General features: G+C 40.1%; 2 protein-coding genes across 6 annotated transcripts in view; both read right to left on the bottom strand.

The window, feature by feature from the left end:
* Window positions 1-337: 337 nt before the first annotated feature.
* Window positions 338-10734, bottom strand: Lamtor3 (late endosomal/lysosomal adaptor, MAPK and MTOR activator 3). Of its 3 annotated transcripts, none has more exons than XM_034501083.2 (7): window positions 10540-10734; window positions 10273-10318; window positions 9167-9201; window positions 3737-3795; window positions 2215-2348; window positions 1715-1778; window positions 338-1163 (listed from the first exon to the last, which is right to left on the bottom strand). In XM_034501083.2, the coding sequence occupies exons 2-7, from the start codon at window positions 10279-10281 to the stop codon at window positions 1090-1092; spliced, it is 375 nt and encodes a 124-aa protein (XP_034356974.1). In that variant the 5' UTR covers window positions 10282-10318; window positions 10540-10734; the 3' UTR covers window positions 338-1089. The 3 variants fall into 3 exon arrangements, with proteins under 3 accessions (XP_034356974.1, XP_034356976.1, XP_034356977.1); XM_034501085.2 differs by having other exon boundaries at window positions 10554-10693; XM_034501086.2 differs by having other exon boundaries at window positions 845-1163; window positions 10566-10709.
* A 9722-nt stretch (window positions 10735-20456) lies between these two features.
* Dnajb14 (DnaJ heat shock protein family (Hsp40) member B14) overlaps window positions 20457-26761 on the bottom strand; it is a 36697-nt gene continuing 30392 nt past the window's right edge. For all 3 annotated transcript variants that reach the window (XM_034501319.2, XM_034501320.2, XM_076933287.1), the window contains 5 exons: window positions 26130-26315; window positions 24447-24541; window positions 23648-23757; window positions 22946-23118; window positions 20457-20687 (listed from right to left, as the gene is read on the bottom strand). In XM_034501319.2, coding sequence (XP_034357210.1) covers window positions 20563-20687; window positions 22946-23118; window positions 23648-23757; window positions 24447-24541; window positions 26130-26315 — 689 coding nt within the window. In that variant the 3' untranslated portion in view covers window positions 20457-20562. The remainder of the gene's footprint in view (window positions 20688-22945; window positions 23119-23647; window positions 23758-24446; window positions 24542-26129; window positions 26316-26761) is intronic.

Genomic DNA, 26761 nt, shown 5'->3' with positions numbered 1-26761 from the left:
CAAATATTCCAAGGTGGCTGTGCATCAGGAGGGCTGGAGACCGGCACACAGTGGCCCATGTGTACTGAACCATCCCAGAGACAAACTGCCAGGAGAGCCAGAACTTGAACGGCTGATCCAACCCTTAGCCTCTCAGGCATATAAGCAGAGATCACTTCTTTCCTGGAGATTCAGCCAGGCTCAGGGGTGGTTTCTTTGACAGTTTATACTATGCACAACAATCTCCAATACAATCCCTATAAGAACTATTCATTGCTTATTCATGTGACTGAAGGACAGAATTATGTCCACCAAACTTTTCAAAGTCCAAAAAACGAGGCTATACAGAGCTATCGTGTACTTTTAAAAATACTATTTTATTTATACTCATGTATAAAAAATGGCCATCCTGTCATTTTTATATACATACTGATAATGGAACAGAATTCAGTGACATGCATTTCACTCGCACATAGAACACCATTGTGGAAGCACGGTTACAGAGACGCAGAAGAGAAATCGTAAGCAGTGATTTTGTTCTCTCTGAGGAGCAGCACCCTGAAGAATCAGATCCATTAGTAACACTCATCTACACTGAGAACACAGACAGAGCAAAGTTAGTGATTGTACTTAATTATTTTTACTAAGCCATTTCATCTTCCTCACAATGCAAGGAAAGAAATAAAATATAATCTCAAGGAAACTATGACCTCATTATTATTCTCAGTAAAAGGGTCTGCGGCTTATGGAGTGGAGCAGAGTTCAGCAGGTGCCCTTGCTGGCTCATCTCGCTGTGCCGTTCTGACCTGATGCTCTGGACAGATACCACTCACACACTTTCAGGCGCCCACACTAACTCCATGGGAGCTGCAATAGAATGAACCATTTCTGTGGCGTTCCCAGATCTCACTAAGTAAGAAAAGATTTTATACACATAAATATAACAATTGATCTGTCTATAAATTATAGCGATAGGCGCTCCTTTAGTGTAATGTGGGAAAGCGGCCTCTGAATATAGATACAAGTACTATTGTGGTCTGAGGATTGCTGGCCTGGTCCAGGGTTGCTGCAGTGAGGCCAAGGAGTGCGTGCATCAGAACCACTGCTGGATTAAGACCCTTCCACGACTTTTATCAGTTCTTCAAATAGCGGAGCCAGCTCCTTTTCTAGGCTGACAATTAGTCCTAAAAGAGAGTTAAAAAATTAGAATGTTAGAAGATTTTTCTTATGAACTCTGAGCTAAAATAAGCCCTTTCTCCTCATGTGGCTTTCGTCAGAGTATTTCACCACAGTGACAGAAAAGGAACTATGTCAGTATCTCTAAATTCTCAATCACATTCAACTTGTCTCCAAGCATTCAAAATCTCCACACTGTAATTTAATTGACCGGTCTAGAGAATTAAGTCATTTATGCAGCACCCCGTATGTATGTGTTCTGTTCAGTTTATGGTCTGTAACCACAAACAGCACACAAAATGCAACACCGAGCTGACTAGTTTCTACGGCAAAAACCCAGTGTCCTGCCTCATCTCAAGTGCCTCTGGAAACCACCCTTGAGATCAACAGGGCCCAGGAGGGAGGTAGACGTGTGAACTGGGAATCGAGTTCAAGAAAAAACGGAGATGGGGCGGAGGCACAGATGCAGGTCTCTCACTTCTTGGTCCTAATCTGTCTTGCTGCACAGGCGTAATGCTATGAAGAATTGCCATCTGCATCTGTGGCCCTGCTAACATACCTGTGTTGGCATTACTGCTGGCTATGAAACTCACCACCAGAGGCAAACGATTGAATTGAACCACCTAAAAAGATCAAAATAGTAATGTTGCAAGTATACAGATCTAAACAGCTGATCACTGGACTTTCAAGGCAAGCAGTTTTTACCTGTCACAACAGAGCAACTGTGTAGAAGAATCACAGCTATGTAAGCTAACGAACGGCACCATCTACTGGAGTTAGCAAAGACCTAACACACTTAGAGCGTAACAGGCTCTTGATTTTTAAAGTTTTAAGTACTTTTCCATAACAATTATTCTCTCTTTTTTTTAAAAAAAAAAAAAAAGATTAGTTTAGACTAAATATTAAAAATTCTATCCCCCTCATACTAAAATTTAGACTTATACTAAAACCATTTTACAGGATTTGTAAGAGCCAGGAAAGCGTTCAGGAGCTGTACACTGAGCATACAGACCCGGTAGGTACTGTAGTAGCAGATGATGCTACACTGAGCATACAGACCTGGTAGGTATTGTAGTAGCAGATGATGCTCTTATTTTTTGAAAGCCCGAGTTTGCTGCCTTGGTCTGTGGCGAGGGCAAAAGTGGACAAGAAGCCAGGCCTCAGGGCATGCTCTGGAGCACTGTCGTTGGCCACTGGGATGAGTGAGGGAAGAAACATTATGCAGAGTATGGTGAGAAGAGTTCTACAGTGAGTTTTAAGAAACACAAACCAGTAAAAGCCTAGGCAGGACAGTACATTTACCATGTTGAAAACCCTACCGCTAACTGGGTCTCACCAACTCAGGTAGGGAAAACTGCTTGATCAGGTCAGTGAGCATAAATAACTCAGGGAAGAAATGCTGACTTACATGTAATAAAAATGAATATTCTGGTCATCTGAGACTATAAATAAACCACTATACTATAGCACTATACTGTAGATAGAACCAAATGGGAAAAGCTGGCTGTCAGCTTCATGTTCCTCTCACTCAAGGCTAGACTAGCGTTAGCTGTATCAGCCAAGTATGAAGTTTCAGCGGTTCACAGAGATTCTGTGAAAGAACATTAGGGCTGGAGAATCACCTGAGCCTCTTTATAGGGGTGAGAAGAGGAAGGTGGCCTGTCCATAGCTGTCACACAGTCAATGGACTCTATCATGTCTTGTCACCAACTCAATGCCCCGCTCTGGACAGGCAGTGTCCTCGCTGCACTCGACCATGCTAATGGATAAAATGGAAGACCTAAACCAGGTGACCTCTAACCTCTAAAGCATGTTTTAATTCTAATGTCTAAAGTTACCTGATCTGTTTGTCCTGATGTGGAAAAGAAATTGTACACAAAATGCATAAGATACTATTTTATCTTTAATCTTTGGTAAGTGAAACCAGCAAAGTCCACTTTGATCACGCCAGGAGATACAAACAGTAAACAACTGTGTTCATACTACCTCTGTTACAGTAAATGTGTGCTTAAAAAAAAAAGCTGAGGACAGCCAAAACTATTGCTGGGTGGATTGGGGTGGTAGTGAATATGACCAAAACACACTGTATGCATGTGTAGAATTCTCAAGAATTTATACAGATGTATTTTTTAAAGAACTTCTTAGATTCTGACCAACTAAACTAATAATGACATTGAAGTTTTAAGAAATATATTTCGAGTCAAGAAGCAAAAAAATGTAAGATTAAAACCCACCAGTGTGAGCTAGTGCCGTGGTGTGGGGTTGGCAGCCAGCCTGCCTTGCACACACACGGTCAGCACTGAAGACACCTTTAATGGTTTGTATTATGCCGTAAGCATCTCCAATGGAAAACCAGGCCTACAGTAACTGCAGAGATTTTCAATGTTACATGGTCCAGCTGACATGCACTTCACTACAGGTTCATACCAAGTCCTCAACATACAAAGCACATACTTCCTCAAACAACTAAAACACTCTTTCCAGCTTATTGAAATAAGCTCTACATATTTTTAATTATTGAAATATAAAACATTTTTCATCAACAGTAAATGTGCCATATACATGAAGTAGTCAGTTTTACCTTTAATAACAGGCACCCCGTCTCTATCTGACACAACAATTGCATGGAGCCCTTCAACACTACAAGAAAACAAAGTTCAGTATTACAAAATCATTTTGATTTCTACAAATATGTATCTCAGACTCATGGTGGTAATTCTCAAGCGCGAATATATATATGTATTTTTTCCTTCCTCCAGTACTATAGACTGAACCCAGGGAGTTGCACACTCTAGCAAGGGCTCTACCACCAGGCTAAGTCCCCTGCTCTGTTTCATGCATGTTTCTGAAAAACCTATGTATGCATGAGTGTGTGTGCATGCACGTGTGCATACACACCTATTTGTTAAACTATGTTCCCAGCTGTGTTTATGAAAACTTCTCTAGAAATTCAATGAATATGTGCTACTGAAATGTTGAGAATATTTATAACATGCATGTTTATTATTGAAGAATAAAGTTTATGTTTTATCATTCCATGGTTTATAGAAGCAGAAAAGGGTTCAGCTGTGGTGATAGCGACAAAGGTGAAAACAAAAGAACCTCTGTCCATTTTCTTTTCCTCACTCTTTCTGATAATGGATTTCTAGATTTTAGGCACTTAGTATTTCCTGATATTGTGATACTGACTCTACAAGCTTAGAATCTAAGCTGAGTGGCTGCCAAGCAAATAATCTTACACTAAGGTAAAATTACTACGGTGGGAGGTGCCATTAGAAGATCTGTAGGGAGAAGACAGCCCTGGCAAGTGGCAGCTCAGCTGAATATTAGGACATCGAGTAATTGAAACGTGTGTGTGTGTGTGTGTGTGTGTGTGTGTGTGTGTGTGTGTGTGTAAGGGGGAGGGGGTTATTCCTTATTCACTAAGCAGATCTGTTCTCAAAGTGTGTGTGTGTGTGTGTGTGAAAAAGTATATGTATGTTTGCATGTGTATCTGTGTGTGTATGCGAGAAAAGAGACAGACAGAGACAGAGAGAAACAGAGAGCATGACCCAGTTTACATGTGAAGTAAGAGGCCAGCCTCAGGCCTCTCAGCCTAGCTGGCCATGAGCTTCCACGGAGTCTCCTGTCCCCACCTCTCACTTCACTATAGGAGCACTGACTTCATTTGAGTTCCGAGGACCCAAACTCAGGTCTTTACACCTGTACCTTAAGTCTTTACCCACTAATGTGTATATTCTCGTTAATTAAAAACAAACAGGCAAACAAACAAAAAACATCTGTGCACTCACTTGTGTATGTACATGCATGAAGGCACATTCCAAGGCTGGAAAAGAGCATCAAATTTCCTGAAACTGTACTTAGAAGTGGTTGTGAATTACCCAGCAAGGGTGCTAGGAAACGAACCCATTTGTGTTTTTCACAAGAGCAACAAGTGCCCTTAACTACAGAGCCATCTCTCTAGCCCCTTAAAGTCATATTAAGTGAAAAAGAAACTTCAGTTTTGAAAAATGTACCTTAAGCGACATGTGTGGGCAAGCCTTGTGTGCATGTGTGATGCACACCATGCACACGTAAGTGCACACACACACTCCTATCTGTGTCTGTTTGCCAGTACATAAATACTTCTGCCACCAGATGCTTCCAGCAATAGACTGTATCAGACAGCATGACTGCAGGACAGGCATAGAAAGCTTTGCAACCTTGAATTTTCTAAGTATATTATCTACTCAGAAAAAAAAAAATCACATTAAAAGATGGATGCTCACTATATTATTAAAATGTTAGAAAAATCTGAACAGCACAGGTGAGTTCTAATTTCCACAGCAATTAATTTACATAGTAACCACTACACTGAAGGAGGTAAAAAAGCAGAAGGTTCTTTCTGAGGGATTACAAATCACAGAGGTACAAGCCTAAGAATGCAGAACAGCTACGTTCTTAAAGCACTCCGTTTTAGAACTCAGGTCACAAACATAGAAGTTGTTTCCAATTCTACACACAACTAAGAGTGGTTTGAATAGATTTTACTAATAATAACTGTTGGGCTACCAGAGACATATTCACAGGAAATAAATTTTATTAATCAGCAAAAATCTATCATTTACTAAAAGCAACTCTTTTCAATCTGACGTCATACTGGGGCTGACGGTGGAGCTGAGTGTTTGCTGAGCATGCAGAAGGCCCTGGACTCAGACCTTGGCTCTCTACTCGCCACTCCCGCAAAGATTCCACAGGCACAGACCAAACCGTTTGTCATATAATTACAAACTATTGGCTATTGGAAAACCTGAGATTTTTTTTTTTTAGGGGAGAGGGTCACTAGATTTTAAAATACAAACCTAAGAACAATATTTAACAGAGAAAACCACATTTTACTGATACCTGGAACTACCTGACTTTGTTGAGAAGTACAGAAATAAAGTAGTTAAAACCAAGAATTCATGAAGCTACAAAAATGCCTGTGGTTGAGAGGACTGGATGTTCTTCCAAAGAACCAGGTTCAATTTCCAGCACGTGCATGTCAGCTTATAACCATCTGTAACTTCAGGTCTACGGGATGCTCTTTGGAACTCCAGATTCCAGCTATGACATGGTGCACAGACATACATGCATACAAAACACCCACGCACATAAATAAAATTGTAAAAATAAAAACAGAAATGGCAAGAATGCAGATAGCCAGCGAACTCCAGATTCCAGCTATGACATGGTGCACAGACATACATGCATACAAAACACCCACGCACATAAATAAAATTGTAAAAATAAAAACAGAAATGGCAAGAATGCAGATAGCCAGCAAACCCACCCACCCAGCAACAAATCAGAGTCCACAGCACTGTTGTTTGTCTGTTCTTCTTGTTCTTAGGGTCTAATGAGCCTGTTTACAAGAAATGATTTGTAAATATGAACTAAAGAGGTCTTGGCCGTTATGAAAAATGGGGTGTAACCCCTTCCCTGCTTATATGCTATGACTAATACTCCTCTGCCCCTTTGGAAGTGCTGCAGATTGAATCCAGGGCCTTCCAAGTGTGAAGTACTCTCACTGAGATACATTACCCGTGTATCTTCACAACATTATTAATTTGTACATATCTTTGTATTAGCCCTATCTTATGGAGTTTTCTGTTTGGTTAAAGGTAAATTGTCAGAATTCAAAAGTAAACAAACATTTACTTTCAACGGTTTATGGTTACCATTAAAGCACAGATAGAAAACCAGGGATACTCAGTGGAAGTGAGTTTACTGACATGAATAAGGAAAGCAGTCGGATGAAAACATTACAACACGCACATCAAAGGAAGTCTCAAGGACTTCATAGTACAAAGTACAAAGGCTGGACTGTGGAAAGCTGATCAAAGGATGAAGCACATCAATTTGTGAAGGACAGAATAGAAAAGATGCCTGTTCCTCATCTGAAGGCATGAAAAACAGGCCCCTTTTTGGTGACTCAATAAATTACTCAATGTTTCTTTTGCTTTTCAGCTGCCATTTCAAATATTTTTATTTACTGTATGTGTGCGTGTCTGTGGTCAGAGGACACTGTGTGGGGGTGGTTCTATACTTCAATCATGTATTGTCAAGCCATCCCTAGAACTCAAAGTTACAGCAAGTGCCTTTACCCACTGAGCCATCTAATGGTCCTGTTGTTCTTTTGAGACAGAATCTCATGTAGCCCAGGCTGGCTTTGAACTTCTGTTACCTTCCAAATGCTGGAATGACAGGGCTTTCCACCATGCCCAGCTCACTTTTACATTTTTTAATGTTTTGGATTCCTAAGCAAATTTTAGTTATCATATTTGTGTGTGTGTGTGCTGGTTAGTTTTTTTTTTGTCAAGTTGATGACAAATGTGGGTTCATCTGGGAACCTCAATTTGGAGCCTGCCTCCTCCATCAGACTGGCCTACAGGTAAGTCTGCAGGGCATTTTCTTGATTAATGTTTGATGCAGGAGGTCCTAGGCCCCTGGGTAGTACCACCCAAAGCAGGTTGTGCTGAACTGTATAAAAAAACATGTGGAGCAGGTCATGGGAAACAAGCCAGTAAGCAGCGTTCCTCCACGGCTTCTGCTTCAGCTCCTGCCCTTCCCTTCCACGATGAACTGTCATCTGAACTGCCCTTTCTCCTCATGTTGCTTTCCGTCAGTGTTTTATCATTGCTAGAGATACGAGAACATATGAGGACAGTGTGCAGTTCTCAAAACATTTGTCATCGATATTAAGAAAATGTTTTGAAATGTTTTGAAAAGTTATAAGGTCAGAAAACAAGTCTTATTCCCCCCCCCCCCTAACTGCTAACAGCCTCCTGCATGGTTTTAGCTCAGACCACTGCCGATCAGCAGTTAGCATGCAGAGCTGTCGCCTGCCATGTTGGCCATTTGTGTGAAAAAGAACCAGCAGGTGGGCTCTGCAATTTACCATTTTATCAAGAGGAAGAGAATTCAAATTAATTGTATTTAATTAATTTAATTCAAATTAATTAAAGATTTCATTAACATAAACTCTATAATAATCCTTATGTCACTTAACATACCAATGGTGTTTTCTATTAACAACCATATAAATCACAACCAGAACACACGGTTACTAATTTCCACTGATCTATAATCAGAGAAAAAGCATAACCCATACATCAAACAACTTAAGCAAGTCTAAATGAATGTTAGTTAATTTTTTTTCACCCTAGAGAGATAAGTTGATAACCACACACAACCACTTCTGGGAATCGAAGAAAAAGGGTTTCATAGAGTACTCTGCTAGATGACCTCAAAGGTTATTCACTCCAATCTGATTGATTTGTTCTGGAATGTGAACACACAAGACTCTGGCATTCTTCCCCTCCCTCCTGTCTCGTCCCTAATGATTCCAAGTTTTGAATCATTTGTAGAAAGATGTGACTGTAGACAAAAAGACGTGCTTGTACATTAACCTAAAGGTGAGTTTCAGTGAGTTCAAGCGAGACGGTCCCTTGGATGAGTAAAGAATGTCATAAGAAGTCTGCTAAGCGTACCACCTGTTAACACTTTGTAAGAACGGTATATAAAGCACAGCGTGGAAGCAAATTTGTTTTTCAAGTATGAACTGTTGTCTGAGCCTAGTATTTTTGTATTATATTGACCCAGCAATTAGGTCCCAATAGTAACATTGACAATAACGGCAAGTTTTAAGCTTTTTTTTTTTCCTCAAATTTACTTAAGAACTTTAAACAATAATCTAATAAACAAGTATGATAGTGTTTTTTTTTTTAATGGAAATGGCAAGGAATCTAAGTTCCCCCAGCATCTATCTCCTATTGAACCATAAACAAGTCATTCAACAGCTCTAGTTTTGAGTTACCTATCTAGAAACTCAAGCCATTACTTATGATACTTGGGGTTAGTTTGTATTTAAATGTGGTAAATAATTACCATGACATTTATAATATACTAATTTCAAAAGGGGAAACAAAATGCTTTGTAAGATTAGCATGTTGCACAGAGTTTATTCAGTAACAAATTAGTGATTTCTTACCTTGGCAGCTTTTTGTACAGGAATCGCTTTAGATCCTGAAAGAGAATAATTGTTTAAAGACCATATTACATTATGCTGTTATAGCCCTGTCCATATCCCTAAATAACATGGCGTCACCATTTGTAAGTGGCGTTTCATCCTTGACTTGTATAACCTGGAAGAAGTTAAGTAACCTTTTCTAGGCCTCAGTTTCACTTCATGTTTCATCACATGTATACAGGGATAACCACAGACCCTACAACATAAGAATGTTGTCAAATGTTACGAAGGTGTATATTTTAGTGTATTTGGAATTGGGAAACACAAATACGTATTTGCTGTAAAATGAGACCATGTGCTTTATAATAATTTACATCCTGATGCTACTGTATTCACTTGGGGACAGTCTATAAATCTCTTCCCATGTCCATACAGATTTTCCATGTTTTTTTTTAATGATCCTAATTCAGATAAACTACTTTAGTATTTAGTTTCTTGACAAAGATAATGACAGTGTGAAAATTTAACAGGAAGCATGGTTAGGACTAAGAGAACAGAAGGCCACCATGTCTCATTATACACTTATCTAGAGACATGGACAAGTCACATAACAATTATGACCTCCATTCTAAATGTGTGCTGTTTTGAACCTCTCCAAACCTAAATATCCTTTTCCATGTTATCAGCATGAACTTTTGCTCTTGTCTTAAACAGACACACTGAAATGGAACATAGGTTGCTAAAGGGGCACCCGTTAGAAATCCTTTTAGATTCCTAATAAGACACCAAGATCATTTATTTAGTGGAAAAGGGTTCAGACCACTGCCCTATGGAACAGGTACTGACTGGAAGGGCAGTCGTTATCCTTTAGAATTTCCAAAGTTACCCACACAGAGTTCTTGTACGCTCCAATAGGTTAGGAGGAGGGAAGAATATAGTTCTCTCAGGCTAAGGCACCTTAGTGCCCCACCACAACCGTTCCTGAGAGAAACTAGTACAAGATCCTTACTACAGATCCGGGAAGAGGGGCGAGGCTGAGGACGAAACAAATTTCTACCTCTCTCCTCTCAGAAGCCTCATGCAAACCTCCCACATCCCCTTTTTCTTGGGAAGGGGTGTCAACTCACATCCGCCATGATGAACCCCTTTCTCTCGCAGAATCAATCTCCACTCCTGGAAGGAAAACTTCCGTGACTCCCCCCGCACCCGGGGCTTATTCACCCTCCCCAGACCCGGCCAGCATCACGAGATCCACCCTCGCCAGGGCCAAGCGAGAGTTCTGGCTGGATCTCCGGCAAGGGAGTGGGGAGGTCCCCGGGACCCTGCCAGGTGGCCAGCCCGGACTGCCCACCTCTCCCCACCCACTCTGTCCCCGGGCTGAGAGAAGGGGCGACCTCTGCGGACGCACGCGTGCTCCAGCCTGGGAAGACCTGCCCGGGTCTTCCCGCAGTTCAGTCGCCTATCTGAAGCCGCCTGTCAAGTCGCTGTCACATTACTCGTGACCTCCGCGGCGATCCAGGAAGCACTTGCTGCACCCTCCAGTACCGGTGATTTGGAACTTCCGGGGAGACCCGGCGGAAACTGCGCGCGCGGCCGCTCCGCCCTCACCGGATTTTTTTTTTTTTTTTTTTTTTTTTTTTTTTTTTTTTTTTTTTTTTTTTTTTTTGCGCCTGCGCGCTGCGCGCTGCGCCATGAGCCGCTGGTCTTGCCACTGAACCCTCTGCGCCTTAATTTCCACCCGGCACACCTACAACGGAAAGCCGGTTCTGTGCATAGTATGCACACGTTTTCCCCAGACCCATTATGTAAATCTTTTTGTGTGTGTGTGAATGAAGACGCTTGAGGAGCACGAACTGAACAGCCTACTTATTAGAAGTCCCAGGTCCCTAGATGACCCAATTTACTAGTCAGTTTCCGAAGGGTGCTACCCTACATGTTTTTTCCTGAGTTTTTACCTAGAAGTGCAGGAGCCTTGGACCTATGAGCTCGTTTGTCAAGTCCGTTTTGAACATGCATGCACTGAGCGTCCTGCTTTGGCTCTTGGACCTGCATTTGTTGTATCTTCTGAACCGTCCCCGTCCCCGCCCCCGCACCACCCCCCCACCCACCCACCAAACCACCACCACCAAAAACAACCAAAAACCTATCTATATCTTTTGTTGATGTTTGTACATTCAAGAAAGCATTCTTGTAAGGGGAAGGCAAGAATGCTTAGCAAAAAGGAGGCTTCTCCATTTACTTTGGCCGGGTGTTTCTCCCTACTGACTGATAATTCTTTGTGGTAGAGGGCACTGTAATCAGCTTAGGAGACCCCTGTAGAAACCCCCAGGACAAATCTAAATACTCCCCAGTGACTGCCTGAGCTCTGGGGAAATTGAAGCTGATGGCTTTTGCTGCAGATAAGCTCTTAACCTCGCGTGTTTTTAACAGTAATGTACCATTAAAGAAAACACACGCTCTATGGGAGCACCTACTTTGGAATTCTTCTACTTAACCATCACATACGTTTCTTTTCATTTCCATTAAGTGGTTTTTGTTTGTTTGTTTGGTTGGTTGGTTTTTTGTTTTTCGAGACAGGGTTTCTCTGTGTAGCTGTGGCTGTCCTGGAACTCACTCTGTAGAGCAGCCTGGCCTCGAACTGAGAAATCCGCCTGCCTCTGCCTCCCAAGTGCTGGGATTAAAGGCATGCGCCACTTCCATTAAGTTTTAATACTTTTATTCCTTGAGAATTTCATACAATGTATTTTGATCATATTTACTCCTTCTGCTCTAACTCCTCCCAGGTTCACCTTCATGTCTGTACCCCCCAAACTGTGTCTCCCTCTCCCTCCCACGGCCCCCAATAACACATCAAATCCAGTTTGTGCTGATCATCTCCTCCTGGGCCTGTGGGACTATCCAATGGAGTATGGTCAACCTACAAGGAACCACCCTTACATAACACTGACACTCCCTCTCTCAGAAGCCATCAATTGCCATAGCCCCTCACTATAGGTAGGCTCCTGAACCGTCCCCACTGCACGCCAGAATGTTGGCTGCCGTGATCCCGCCAGCTCAGCTATGTGAGGCAGCGTGCTCGTGGTAACGTCGGTTGTCCCAGACTGCATGAAGTTGTTCTCTAGTGTCTCAGCCCCACTCTTATTTGTCCTTTGAGTTTTGGCTTAAGTTTAGTTTCTCAGTGAGTGAAGTCTTCCTTGGTCTTTCCAGAACAGTGAAGGTACTCTAGATAAATGTTAATACATAAATAAATGTTAATAGATAAATGTTGAAAATAAATGTTGTGATCATCTCACGTTTACCAAAATTAAAACATTCATTTCCTGGACAATAATGTTTTCTTGATTAAATTTACAGTTAGAGCATTGTCTTAATCCGTGAATAATTCCCAGCTCCTAGCTCATTATCTGTGACACAGCAGGGATTCATACATTTACTGAATGAACAAAAGAAGGAGCATATCAGGAGGATAATATGCTGGTCATGGTGGAGATGCCTTTCTTTAATCCTAGCACTTGGGAGGCAGAGGCAGGCAGATCTCTGTGAGCAGGAGGCTAGCCTGGTCTACAAAGTAAGTTCCAGGATAGTGAGAGCTATGTAGTGAGACTCTGTCTCAAAAAGAAAAAGAAGAGGAAGAGGAGGAAGAAAGGAAGACAAAGAACACGGGAGAAAGAAGGAGAAGAGGAAGAAAAAAGGGGGAAAAGATAAAAGGATAAAATATAATGAAGACAAGCCTTTTATGGTGAGAACATCCCTTCTTTTTATTCATATGTTGAGATAAATTACAGAGACTGAAAGACAAAAAATTTGTAAATCATTCATTAGAACATTCATTAAAAATCAAAAGCAGCTTAAGAGTTCTCACATGAAACCTTATATAAGTCTGATATAACATTAAATTTTTTACAAATCAGACCTTCATTTTTAAACCTAATTATGTGGTCTTGAATGCACTAGAGAAACCTCCTTCACCAACAGCACTTCATTTTACGTACACAAGGCTTCCGTTAACATCTCACCAGACCTTGAAACCCCATATCACACCTTCGAAATTACCTGCAGCTTAAAAACAAACAAACAAACAAACAAACAAACAAGCACCCTAAAACTTTAAATGGAAAGCCTCACATAGCAATCTAAAGACCAGAAGTAAAGCAAAAATGAAGCACTTTTTTAATCCAAATAAATTACATATCCCAATTGTTTCTGTCTTGCTGTAGATACCCAAGTCACAAACAATTCATTTGGAAGGAACTGCTGAAAGCGCTACAATGTCACTCAAAAGTGCCTTCTTATGTCACAGTACTAAGCATAACCTTACAGAGAAACCCGCAAGACTTGCCAGCACTTGCATCAGGTGTCTGTCGCCTCAATGTAGTTACTAGACAGTTCAGTAACCAGTCACCTCAAGTTTTAATAACTTATGAAACCAGGACATTTCAAGAACCCCTTCTGGATTACCAGGCTCAGAGAGGTACAAGTTTACATGACACACAGGCCTTGAGATAGGAATCTGCACTAAAACATGGAGATCAACTGAAAATATTTCACACTGATGAGATTCAACTGACTAAAGGACAATTTTAAAATAAGAACCCACCAATGGAAGCCCTGCGCTGTGCAAACAGTATGGTACTTATTAAACAATCACACATCTGAGGTATTAGCTGGAAAAGATATATACATTTATATATATATATATATACACTTATACATGGACAGATCCACAGAATATTCACAAATCTATTGGCCCCTACACCAGCAGAAGATCAAATGAACTGAAAAAGAACCACGTAATAGGAAAAAGTTACACAGAGGGCATTTACAAAAATGTGGTTACATAATCCTTAATATAAGGAGCATGTTTTGAATAATTGCTTTGAGGAAAATAATGTTTCCATTTATAGGAAAGTGTCTGTCTAATCGAAATGAAACCAAAAGGGGAGCCTGGATTCAGGACTGTGATGCCTACAGATTATTAAAGGTTTGCAAAAATTGCTTGAATAACCTGGTTCTATCTACTTTTGTTTTTATTTTTAATTGTATTTGGGACAGAGTCTTACAAGGTACCCAGGCTAGCCTCAAATCCATAGTGTGTCTTCCTCACTTGGTCTCCCAGATGTTGGGACTCCATGTGTGAGGCACCATGCCTGAATACCATTTGCAATGGAAAACTGGATTGCAGAGGAGAAAATATGTGGAGGTTACTGTAGGGCTATTCTTTTATTCTCAGTGGTTTACAGAGAACTTTAATGATTTAAGCCATATTCTGATATGGTGACAAGATGGTTTGTTTTTTTTTTTTTTTTTTTTTCACTCTTCCATGATTAAAATTCAGGCTGTTCACTTTCAAACATTTTTCCCGTATAAATAATAAAAAGTGTTCTGGGTTTCCTCTCAGTTTCCTTCACTCAATAAAAGGATAGATAGCAAAATGTCCAGAATTGAGATCAAGCTTCGTGTGGAGAAGCTAAATAAAGACCTTCGTTCCTCTTTAACCACGTGGTCCTTCGTCATACTGCTTGGCTAATTGAAAGGATGGTTCATCCGGCTCTCTGGTCTACCAAGAAACATTTCCTGCTTTAAAAACTGGGAGCTGTTTGTTTTGTTTTGTTTTGTTTTTAACGAAATATCTGAAAACACAGTAACAACTATATCATGTTTTAAGTACCAGTATTTCTAATATTATTGATAAAGATTTTCTTTTTATTTTACATATCAGTGTAAAAGATTTAATAACAAGAAAATTTAAGCATAAAAGTGCATTTGAAGTTAAGGGCTGCATTCCACATTCCTGCTCGTGTGAAGACCTAACCTGACACAAAACAGTACTTTTATGCACTGGTGCGCACACACGCGCGCGCATACACACACATACCGTAAATAACTTCATTTTCCTGACCAATTATTTGAAAATCATAAATAAGTATGATTATGCTTGTGATTATGGGATGAAAGCAGGTCTCAAATGTTATTTTCATTTGTTAGATGGGAAACCTGAGATGTCTCAGCACTCAATCAACCTATCTGGTTTTAAAACAATGAGTTAGAGCTAACTAGATAACTAATACCAGTGCATCCAGGAGGAAGGGAGAGGAAAGGAGCAGATGTGTGTGTGTGTGTGTGCGTGTGTGTGTGTGCGTCTGTGTGTGTGTTTCTCTATGTATAAAGAGATAAAATGTCAATTACTAGTAAGTATAACTACTGTTTCCAAACTTACAAAAGAAAAAAAAATAGAAACTTCTTAAGATGCAAAGGTAAAGATAAAAGTGATCGAATGAAATTAAGGAATTCCATGTAGCTAAAAATAAGTCAGGAAGATATTGGGATTTTTGTTATAAGAGTAATCAGCACGCACAAAAAAATCTTTCAGCTCAAGCCATCTAAAGACACATAAAATTCACCTGGTCCTTTCCACCAGACAGGAAGCATAAGGGATTCAGTGTTGACTGACGTACTGTTCTGTGTAGTTTAAGATATTGCACTCAACCATCTCCCACAGCGACTCCAAGGTACTGTTTACTCTAACCCATAAACGGGATGAACGTGATATGGTGCAGCAATGAACCTCAAACATAATACTGTGCAAAGCCACACATGACTTCATGCTGTGTTAACTTCTCTCATTCTGATAACCTGACCTATCCACCCTATCCCACAAAAGTGGAAAATACATAAAAATTTTCTACAGATTTTCTGACAGCTCTGAGCCCTCAAAGTTAATTAGAAAGCTACATTTTTTTTTATTTTTTAATTTATATTTATTTATTTATTTATTTATTTATTTATTTATTTATTTTTGAGACAGGGTCTCTCTGTGTAGTCCTGGCTGTCCTGGAACTCACTCTGTAGACCAGGCTGGCCTCGAATTCAGAAATCCGCCTGCCTCTGCCTCCCAAGTGCTGGGATTAAAGGTGTGCACCACCACTGCCCAGCAGAATGCTACATTTTAAGGTGACTTATTCTATATTCAAGAAAATATTTAAAATTCTATGGCATGGGCTTATGTTTGCAACGTGTACTGACAGAATAATACAGAGATTAGCATGCCCCCTGTGCAAAGATGACACAGAAAAATGCAATAAGCTTCTATATTGTTTAATTCAATGAATGAAAGGTGAATAGAAATTAAAAACAGATACAATGAACTACTTGAAGAAAAAGAGGAAAAGTGGGAAGTGAGACCAGAATACATCAACACTATCAAATGTAAACCACGTGGACCACAGGCCACACTGAAGCAGAGACAGAACTCTGCAATTTCAAATTTCCATTAAAACAAAAAGACAACAAACTGCCTGTTATGTTTTGGGTCCAGAGGTGAATGCTACAGCCAGCTTTTGTCAAAGTAACTTCTGTTATTTTAGTGGGCAGAAGTAACTGTGGAGTTTCTGATGGTTATAGTAATGAGGAAACGTGACCATTGCGTGCTCAGCCTAAGTGAGACATCTAACATTACCCACTTCAAGGATCAAAGAACATCATGGAACAGTGGGTGAAAATAATGCAAGAAGAGGGAAGTGTTTGTGGATGCTGTTTCCTGCCCATGCCATAGTCGTCAATCACACTTTGTGATTCTGCACAAGGTCTCTATAAGATTGGGCCTGTCCACATCCTGCCCTGGAGGAGGAGGGGATCATGAGGTCCCCCATCCCTCCTTGATGATCTAAGGCAGTTAGTGGCTGATGAGAGAAGAAGACACAATTTCTTCAGGGTTGCAGGCACTGGTACCTATGCTCCTGTAAATAAACCTGACCTATGCCCCTATATACAACCACAATAAAAGAGATCATCATTATCATCATCAACAATAACAGCAACAAACAGCATCATCAATAACATCAACATCATCAACAACATCATTATCATCAACGGCAACATCATCACCAACAGCAACATCATCACCATCATCATCATCAACATCAATAACAACAGCAACATCATCACCATCATCAACAACAACAACAAGTCTTGAAAGGTGAAGAGGGATGAGATGGGGAGAGGAAGTGAATGAGTGAAGTAGGAGGGGAGAAGGAGAGCGTCACAGGGGTGAAGACGGTAAAATGCATTATATGTGTATATGAAAATGTCATAATGAGACCCACTGTCCTATATAATTAATGTGTGCTAATAAAACACATTTTAAAAAAAGAGAGGAAAATGAAAAAATTACACATAGCTACCAGGGAGAAAGATGAGCTGAAGTTTGTCTGAAGTTAAAAGCTATACAACAATCTGCGGATTGGTGAGATGGCTCAGTGGTAAAATACTTCCTGCATAAGTCTGACAACTTGAGTTCAATCCACAGAATTGAACAAGGTATAAAAAGAGAACTAACCCCTGCAAGGTGTTCTCTGATCTCTACATGTGCTTCTTGGCACATGCGCGCGCGCGCGCGCACACACACACACACACACACACACACACACATACACACACACACCACAAACATAAGAATAAATTAAATAAAACCATTTCAAACAGTTGCAAGTATCGCAGGAATGGCCGAGCAACTGAATCACGAAATCTTGAGGTTGAATGTTCTGCATTAAAGGCGATGCTAAAAGAACGAGAGGAGGATCCCGGCAACTCTGGCTGCAGATGAAAAGGAAACTACGCAGAGTTGCTGAGTTGAAGTAGTGTATACAAAGCATCATTTTTTACATCTACAGTAGAAAAACCAAGACCTAAAAGAAGTGCACTGGACTTAAGGAGCTCTTCAAAGAAGAGCAAAGGACTTAGGCAAACAAAAAACTTAAGAGTTTTGTTGCCACAGAGCCTTAAAAACTAGAGAATTTGAAGTGGATATTTCAATGGATATGTTAAACACGAGATCAATGATCTGAATGGCAAATAGAAAACTATATGTTTCTCTGAATGAAAGTATTATTACTAGGTGTGGGAGCATGTGCTATTATTAAACCCAGCATGGGTGGGGGTGGGGGTGGAGGGCAGGCCAACCTCTGAGAGATCCAGGCCAGCCAGGTCTCCATTGAGAGTTTGAGCCATCCAGAGCTACATAGTGAGACCCTGACTCAAAATTAATAAAACAAAACTAAACAACAACAAAGATACCATGAGCATCCATTAAAACCATCATAGAAGCAACATGTCAGTCTCCTGGAGGACCAGAGGATACTAGGAGAAGCTCCAAGCCTCCTCATCTTGTAGAGAACAAGATCAGCAGGGGATGAAGATACAAACAAATTAAAAAAATAATAATGGCTCCATGGAATTCAGAAATCTGCAAAGTGGACAGTGAAATGACAGCTGAGGAAGGAGATTCTAACGAAAGAACTGAAAACCACAAAGAGCTGTGTTCAGGGGCACACAACCTAGAAAAACCACTCACACAGACTAAACAGCACTAGTTCAGGCTAGCGGTGAGACAGGAAGTTTGCTGAAGGAAGCACAACAGATCGGAAGGCTCTGAGAACAAGGCCAGGAGTGCCCTGGACCTGTGAGCATGACACTAATGCAAAACTCAGCTGCAGGTTTATTCTAAGCAAAGAGCAGTGATTCCTACATCGAGCCCTCCGCCTTCGTGAGAGCACGCAGCAGAACCTGAGCAAGAGGCAGCCACAATCAACAAACACGTAGTGGAGAGGAAGGAAACAGCTGCTGTGGAATGTCCTTAGAAGTTATACCTCTCAAGATTCTACTGTAGGGCGTAACAAAAACATATAAATTGTGAGGGAAAGGTTTTTACTAAAGATGAATAGATATATAGCATTTTTAATAGTTTCGCATGATGTATTATATGAAAACTTAAAATGAACCTTTACGTTTTTGTAGCACTCCTAGTTTTAAAGGCCATGTTTCTAGAAGGATGGTTGGCTTCTCCAGACTCTGAGGACACTGTGTGTAATTCAACCTACTAATAATCAGGTATTTCTACTGAAGAATCTGAGGACAAAAAAGACATGAAACTTCTTGAGTTCAATGAGTGACATAAATCAATAATATTTAGGAAGAAATCCTTAAGCAAAAGCACAAAGCCACTCTGCCTACCATTTTTGTTCTTGAGCAAGGGATTGGGGCCAGGAGATATGACAAAAAAAATACCAAGACCATGTTTGTAATTCTTTTAACTGTATGAAGCAGAACCCTTAAACCATTACTACTATTAAATACACAAGACCAGAAGTCACGCCAAACTCATAAGCAGCAAAGCTTCACGTCTCAGCTGCATTTTCCCACTTTACAGATTTTGTTACAAGGAACTTATTCTAAAGACCTGATGAGTGGCCTGGGTGGTGGAGCACAGCATGCTCTGATGGCTTGCTGTCAATCACTGCTCTATGCTTGCTGTCAATCACCGCTCTAGCTGCTTGCTGTCAATCACTGCTCTATGCTTGCTGTCAATCACTGCTCTACGCTTGCTGTCAATCACTGCTCTAGCTGCTTGCTGTCAATCACTGCATTAGGTGCTGCTCTATCTCTGCATAGGGCTACTGTGGCCCAACACACCATGCTGTCAAGTAAGTCAGCCGCAGTCGGAAAGGCACAAAGCTGGGTGTTAGTGGTCATTTTGTTCTCATTACTTATTTGTAGAAGAATCCATTTGCTTTGGGGGTCTTGCTTCAGTTATCTCCATGAAACTGAATTTCCATAGGAAGAAAGTTCATCTTTTGTTTCATAAGCTTCAGTAGCCTTGAAAGACAGATAAATGAACATTTGGGGCTAACTTTTAATTACTGGAATTATGAATGGCATAATTGCAACTTACCATTGAAAACTCACTTAGCATAATATTTATCATCGTATTTTCTTTAAAATCTATCTTATAGCATTTCATTCCTATGTATGGCTTAGCAATTCATAAAACTAAAGAGCATACTGATAGTAAACACCGTTCATTTATGTCATTATGTATTCTGGAATATAAGAACAATATTAAAAATGTCAATTCCTTCTACACTGATATAAGATTGTACGTAAAGTTTTATCTTTTTGAAAAATTTTCTCTGTTTAAACTGCACACACCCAAACACCTAATGGGAAATGTGACTGTGTTCATTCCGTTAGCCTGAAGGAAGTGTCTCATGGAGCTAAACACTAACATAATTTAAATAAAAGGCAAGCGCTCATATGTATACAAAAATCATCCTAAAAATATTTACATGGCGAAGGAATAATGGAGAATCACAAAACTGGCAATTGCTACAGGTGTGATAATCCTCTCCAGACTTCCTAAGGAATCATATAAGATTTTAAAGTTAAAGTAATTGCAGAAGCATACTAAAATATGTAGTTCTCAGTTCTTACTATTGAAATGAGCCAGTAGATCATTAACAGTCCGAGAGGTCAGGAATCAACTACTCAGCTTAGTCTTTAATCAAATCTTCTTCGGCTTCATGGCAACATGAAATTTACAGAGGAGACAGAGTACACGAAAAGGAGCAGGCGGGACTCCCGGACTACCCCCCCTTGTAGAGACTGGTCAGCCGCTCCAGCTCTTTGCAGTTGTCCATGCTCAGGGCGTCCGCCTTCCTCTGCAGCCGCTCATCACGGTACACTTTTGCTGCATACTGCATATCAGTTTCTGTATGTGAAGTGTTTGCTAGTTACTAATAGTTTACATTGCCTCAGTTGCTTAAACATAAATAATACTTTAGAGAGGTTCATATATATACATATATAATTCTCTTAACTGACTTTGAAAAAAGAAAGGAAGGAAGAATCAATTAAGATTCCTATAAACTATTTCAGCTGAACCTTTTCTTTTATTTAAAAGAATTTTTCTTTGGGACAGAGTTTCTATATAGTCCTGAAGCTCAGTAAGTAGACCAGGCTGGCCTTGAACTCAGAGATCCTCCTGCCTTTTCCTCTGAGTACTATGATTAAAGGTGTGTACTACCACACCCATTGGGTGTTTTCTTTATATAACTTTACTTTGAACTTAGCACACAGAATCAACACCAAAAGTAAATAAGGCTACAGCCCTGCTACTTCCTCCCAGAGTCCTTCCCCTTCAACCCTGAGCCACGTGGCTTAAGGGACTGCTCTGGAATACCCTCTGGGGCTTTTCTAAGCTGTCACGGGAGAGTCACAGCTGCCAGAAGTTGTGTTGGTTGTGATTTTGTGATAATTCCAATAGTTAAGAACACAAATTAAAACACATTCCTTCTCCCTCTCTTCCTCTACTTTCTTCTTCTTCTTCCTGAGAATGGACTTCATTAAATAGCCCAAGCTGGCCTCAAACTTGTGGTCCTTCTGCATCAGTACCCCAAGTGCTGGGATTGTGTGTGCTTTTACACATGGCAAAAATTTGGAATATATGTGCACCCCCACAGAAAAGTGCAATTACCCCCACTTATACAACTGGAATAAATAACTGTAACTCTGCCTGCTGGAACTTGATGATAAGACCTTCCAGCTAAATGGAATGAACATGCTTGGCCACAAAAAAAAAAAAAAAAAAAAAAAAAAAATCAGACTAGAATTGAGCTAGAAGCCTGCTCTTCCCAGATAGCTTCCATGGTGCCAAAAGGAGCTATTCAGGCTGACAAAGAATTACTATGAACGGTGTAATTCAGCTGTGGATGCTGGGGCCCAGTGTACTAATCTTTTAGATAGCATGTGTCCACCATACTATAAATGCTTTAGCTGCTATGGGGGTAAATAACTACTTTCTGGTCAGAGTTGTGGTCCACTCAACAGGAAAGAATCCACATTCAGTACTGTAAACCTGGACAAAAACCTAAGGCTCAAAGGTCACAGGCCTGATTATATATGCTACTCGGATGTTCTGCTAAATGGACACAATGAAGTTATCTTTAAATGCTTGTTTACATCCCATAATTGACATGCTGTCATCTTTGAAAAGAGAGCTTCTCTTTGCAATGGGTGGTGATGACTGCAGACTAAGAAATTGTCAGAATAACGAGCACAAATGACTGCAGAAGACACAGCCCTAAACGGGACATCACTATCGTCCCTCCAAAGCTCAGGGAACATGGACAGAAGGAAGAGCTGGATGGGCTGGAGGGTTGTGGGATGATATCCACCAGACACGGTGTCATTGCTGCTCTCATGAACCCACTGTAGCTGTGATCTGCAAGATCTGCACAGCACTGGGTCCATCAACATGCTCGCATGACAAAATAAAACTTAACACTGACTGGTCCAAGCCACTGTGTTAAATGCTCACTGAGCCTTATGCTGTGATAATAAGGTACCTAGTTTATAGAGAAGTAACTTGGACTTCTGGATAGTGTGAGACTGGAGGTAGCATCATGTAAGGTAATCTACTCAACAAAATCTTTATTAAACACTGTAAGACAAGAACCAGTTAGTAAATTCTTACACTGTGCCAATTACTATAGTTTGCCACATGTATAAAAATCATTACACTCGATCCTCAATAGACATGTTAGATTGCTTACAGGATCCCCAGGCACTAAGACAGAAGGACGTTTAAGTCTCTTATACAAAATATCTGTGTTTGCACACAGATATAGGTATAGGTATAACCCATACCTGTGCATATTCCCTCCAGCTTACAAACATTACAAAGGTGGTGGTGTCACGCAGCTAGTTGTTACAGTGGAAGGATCAGAGAGCAGTGACAGCAAAGCAGCACACATTTGGAACAGATACACAGTCTAATTCTGCACAGTTTTGAATAACAGCTGATTGAAAACAGGGATGAGAAAGGCCTCAGACTGTACTTATTCATGTACTGAATCCCAGTTATAAACCAAGTAATTTCAGAGCACTCCTTAGGTAAGAAAATCCACCTTAATAATTCCAAAGACTCTAAAGGCTTTCAAAGATAGCAAAAACATATGATGGACTTACTCTGCTGTCTTTCTTTCCAGCAATTATTTCGAATATTAGTCACATAATCCTCTTCCACGCTCTTTTCCACCTTTTGTAATAGTGTTCCTTTATATTCGCTTTTAAAGTCTTTACTGACATAATAAACAACACCCAAGTTTTCTGTCTGCATTTTAATAGTTTGTCCTGAGCCACTGCAAAAGAGATGGGTGATTATTTTTTTTGTATTAAGATTATATTCTACTATGCAAATCAAGGAGCAAAAGTAAAAGTAATTTAAAGTTAACGTCAGTATTACTTAACATCAGTATTAGTTAACGTCAGTATTAGTTACATTCTCAGAAACCAAACAACTTTTTACAGAGTATGCAGATTTTTTTTAGTTAAGTTTCCTTTATCTCCTATTCACTTAAATCATTTCCCACTTAGTGACACTTGTATAAGACCAAGTCTTTTTCCTCTCCCTTCTTGTCCTTCATGTCAGTATTTTAACTACTACAGTAAATTCAAATTCAAACATGGCACTTCTGTCCCACTTCCCTACAGTGGGACAGAAGTGTACACCATCAAGAATGATAGAAATGTATCATTTATGTTAACTATTTTTTAAATTGGAGATTTTCCTGTAAAAGAGTAGGCACTTGAAAGCATCGAAGGACCCTTCAAGGGAAGAGAAAAAATCAGCAATGAGGATATTCTGTAAAGCTTTGCTTAGCTACTTACGATCTGGGATATAAGGAATATGGAGGATTCGAGACCATCAGTTGGCTTAACAAGGACACAAGGATCAACACAATGATGGGCATGAGCTGAATGAACACAGAAAAGCCTCCCTGCAAAGAGACCAGAAATCAGCAGACTGCGTCAGACCGTCACAATCCAGTGGTCACCACGCACCCTGATAGTACCTGCTGTGTAAACCCAACCTCCTGCTACTATCCCTAAAGTACAAACTCCTCAGGGCTTGAAAAGGATGATACCATCTGACCCCATTTTAGAGATAAGGAAGCCCCCTCCTGTCTCACACACACAGAGATGACTGGGTGTGTGAAGGCACTGGATACATGGTGGAGCTGACCTCAGGCCTCTCCTTGTCTATTCTAGTGTCCTTTCTATCCAGCTTTCTACACAAGGAGCTTAATCAATACAAGCAATCAAGTATACCTGCCTTAGAACCAAGCAAAGGCAAACAGACTTCTAACTGAGGTTTTTCAGCGTCGTTTCTAAGTCTTTTAGGATCAATAAAAAGAAGTCACCTTCAGAACATGCAAAATATAGATTTACCTTTGTCCGAATTATGCAAAAGCAAACCGGAAGGACGACAGCGCTGCCATCACCCCTAAGCTGCCCTCTACTCCTGTGCCTACGTTACTCTCACAGGATTTCTGAGTTTCTTTTGAACACTTGCTAAGAGAAAAGTCATTATTTCCTAAAACAACTTGCCCTATTTTGAGTCAATTCTAATTGCTTTCCTGAACTGGAATTTGTCATTTTGAGATTTATAATCACATTGCAAACATACATCTCCTCTTTCTTCTTCTCTTTCATGCCCACTGTGTCGGTGCTGCTGTTGATGGCTGTACGCTGCCCGGCCATTTGAAAATGAATGTACGCTACCTAGGAAATCAAACACAGGGTGAGGTTAGGAAGTGACCCAAGAATGAGGAAAATGGCTTTCACTGTTTATCTGCTTTCCTTGCTGTGATTCAAAGCACCCACCACCATGCCCACTCTTTTTGGAAGTTACTAAAATAAGGGATGTTTGTTTTTTACAATGAATGTTTACTGTGTGATCTTCTTGCCTCCCCCTTCCAAAATGGACTTGGGCTACCAGACCCAGCTATCTAAATTCCTTTGTGAAAATGTGGGAGTTCCTCAATAATGCTACACTCACGGAGGACCATCATGGTTGGTGACTGTTTCTACAAATCTTAGGTCTTTATTCTGAAAATTCTAATTACTGTACTTAAATGAATCAAATGCATCTAGAAATCCAAAGACAACATTATAATAAACGGTTCTAAAACATTTATTGTAATGTAAAATGATCATAGTGGATCACTGATGGACATTCAAGCTCTTTTCAAATGAGGTAAAAAACCAGAAATGGCTATTATTGACAAAATATGCCACATTATAACTAACCGAGACCTGATAATTATCTATTAAGAAGAAAATTATTGCTTGAAAGATTTCTGACTATTCCCAACATATTTTCAGTCAAAATTGCTAGTTTAGTAACTTTTCTTAGAGGTAACTTGTCTTAATAATTTGTTAAAACACAGGTTACAGTTTTGATCATTCACTTGTATTGTTACAACTCAATAATGCCTGCTTTGCAAAATGTCCTATCAATCACAACTCTTTCCCAATGATGTTGAAAGAGCCATTGCATCAAATTCTCATTTTGAATGAGCACCGTAAGTCAATGCCATGAACAACTTAGAGCTTAAAGAAACCATTCTTAAATTCATTTCTACATAAGCAATGCACAGTAAGTAGAAATAAGAGTTTTTATGCTACTTACGCTAACGCTGTAAGATCTACTTATTTAGTGGAAAACTGCAGTCCCTGAGAGCCTCGTTCAAGTGGTTATTCCTACTACAACACAATAGGAAGATACCTAAAAGGTTTATGTGTCAACCAGACTGTCTACTATTTCAATGAAGATATGAATGAAGACATTTACATACATTGGCATTAACAGTCTATAATATCATTTGAGGCTCCAGAGAACTAATGTCAATCACCCTACCAGGTACCAGATGCTTTCTATAATTGTAACAATTATGATTTGTTGCTTTGGTGTTTCCTGTCTATATTCTTTTTCTTCAATTTTTAATAAAACAGGGTATCTGCACTCATTAACTCTTTCTTAATTAAAGTACTCTCTAGGAAAGTAACAGTGATAGCTGTAACATTTTCCCTCCTTTGAGAGAAAGCTAGCCCTGTAGAAAATGCAAGGAGATCCTCATGCTCAAGCCTATAACCCCAACACTTGAGAGACTGAGGCAGGAGAATTGCTTAAGTGAGAGATTAGCCTGGGTTACACATGAGTTCCATGTCTCACGTGTTCCATGCAGTGAGTTTCATTTTCAGAGTTCCATGTAGTGAAACTTTGTCTCAAAACAAAACAGACTAGATGAGAACGTTGGAAATCTATCTTTATGAAGTCGAGCTGAGGAAATAAAGTTAACTCCAGTACCTGAAGGAAATCCGCCGCCAAAGAAGATATTGAACAGGTCTTCCGGAGTTATGTCGGCTTCACAGCCTCGGTGAAAATTGAACCTGCCGTTGTTCTGGGGATTACAAGCTTGCTCTTCGCTGCCTGTGAGGTCATACTGTTTTCGTTTCTCTGGATTGCTTAAAACAGCGTAAGCATTTCCAATCTCTAAAGAAGCAACAAGTAACAGCGTTGGAAAGCAAAGTCTTTAGTCTACACAAAACTTCCCTGCATGCAGCAGTACCAACTCAAATATTGTTTGAAACCAATTGAAAAAATCATAAAACAGTAAAAATAAAGGTAATGATTTCTTTTAAATATTACATGTACATTTTGCAACATCACATGTTAGTGCCCAATATAGCTTTCTATACTAGACAGGCAAATCTTCCCACTGCTTGGAAACAGAGGAATGTCTGTCCATCCGGATGTCTGTCCATCCTACTGCAATACTGCATTGGAGCCTCTAAAATCCCACTCACCACTCAGAGTTCTCAAATCAAGCCGTTCACCAAGATTGTCCAACCTACATGCCATGAATTGGGGTCACATATCTATAATCCCAGCACTCTGGAAACTGAGGCAGGAGGATTAAAAGTCCAAGACCACCCTTA

The sequence above is a fragment of the Arvicanthis niloticus genome, chromosome 4, assembly GCF_011762505.2.
Source record: "Arvicanthis niloticus isolate mArvNil1 chromosome 4, mArvNil1.pat.X, whole genome shotgun sequence".
Taxonomy (NCBI): Eukaryota; Metazoa; Chordata; class Mammalia; order Rodentia; family Muridae; genus Arvicanthis; species Arvicanthis niloticus.
Note: the sequence above shows the minus strand (reverse complement) of the source record. Positions and strands in the feature narration are given on the sequence as shown.

Coding starts and splice junctions, on each gene's coding strand:
- Lamtor3 (XM_034501083.2), bottom strand. Junction 3,796..9,166: donor CTGTACAAAAAGCTGCCAAG/GTAAGAAATCAC, acceptor GTTTTCTTGTAG/TGTTGAAGGGCTCCATGCAA. Junction 2,349..3,736: donor CGGGGTGCCTGTTATTAAAG/GTAAAACTGACT, acceptor CACTCATCCCAG/TGGCCAACGACAGTGCTCCA.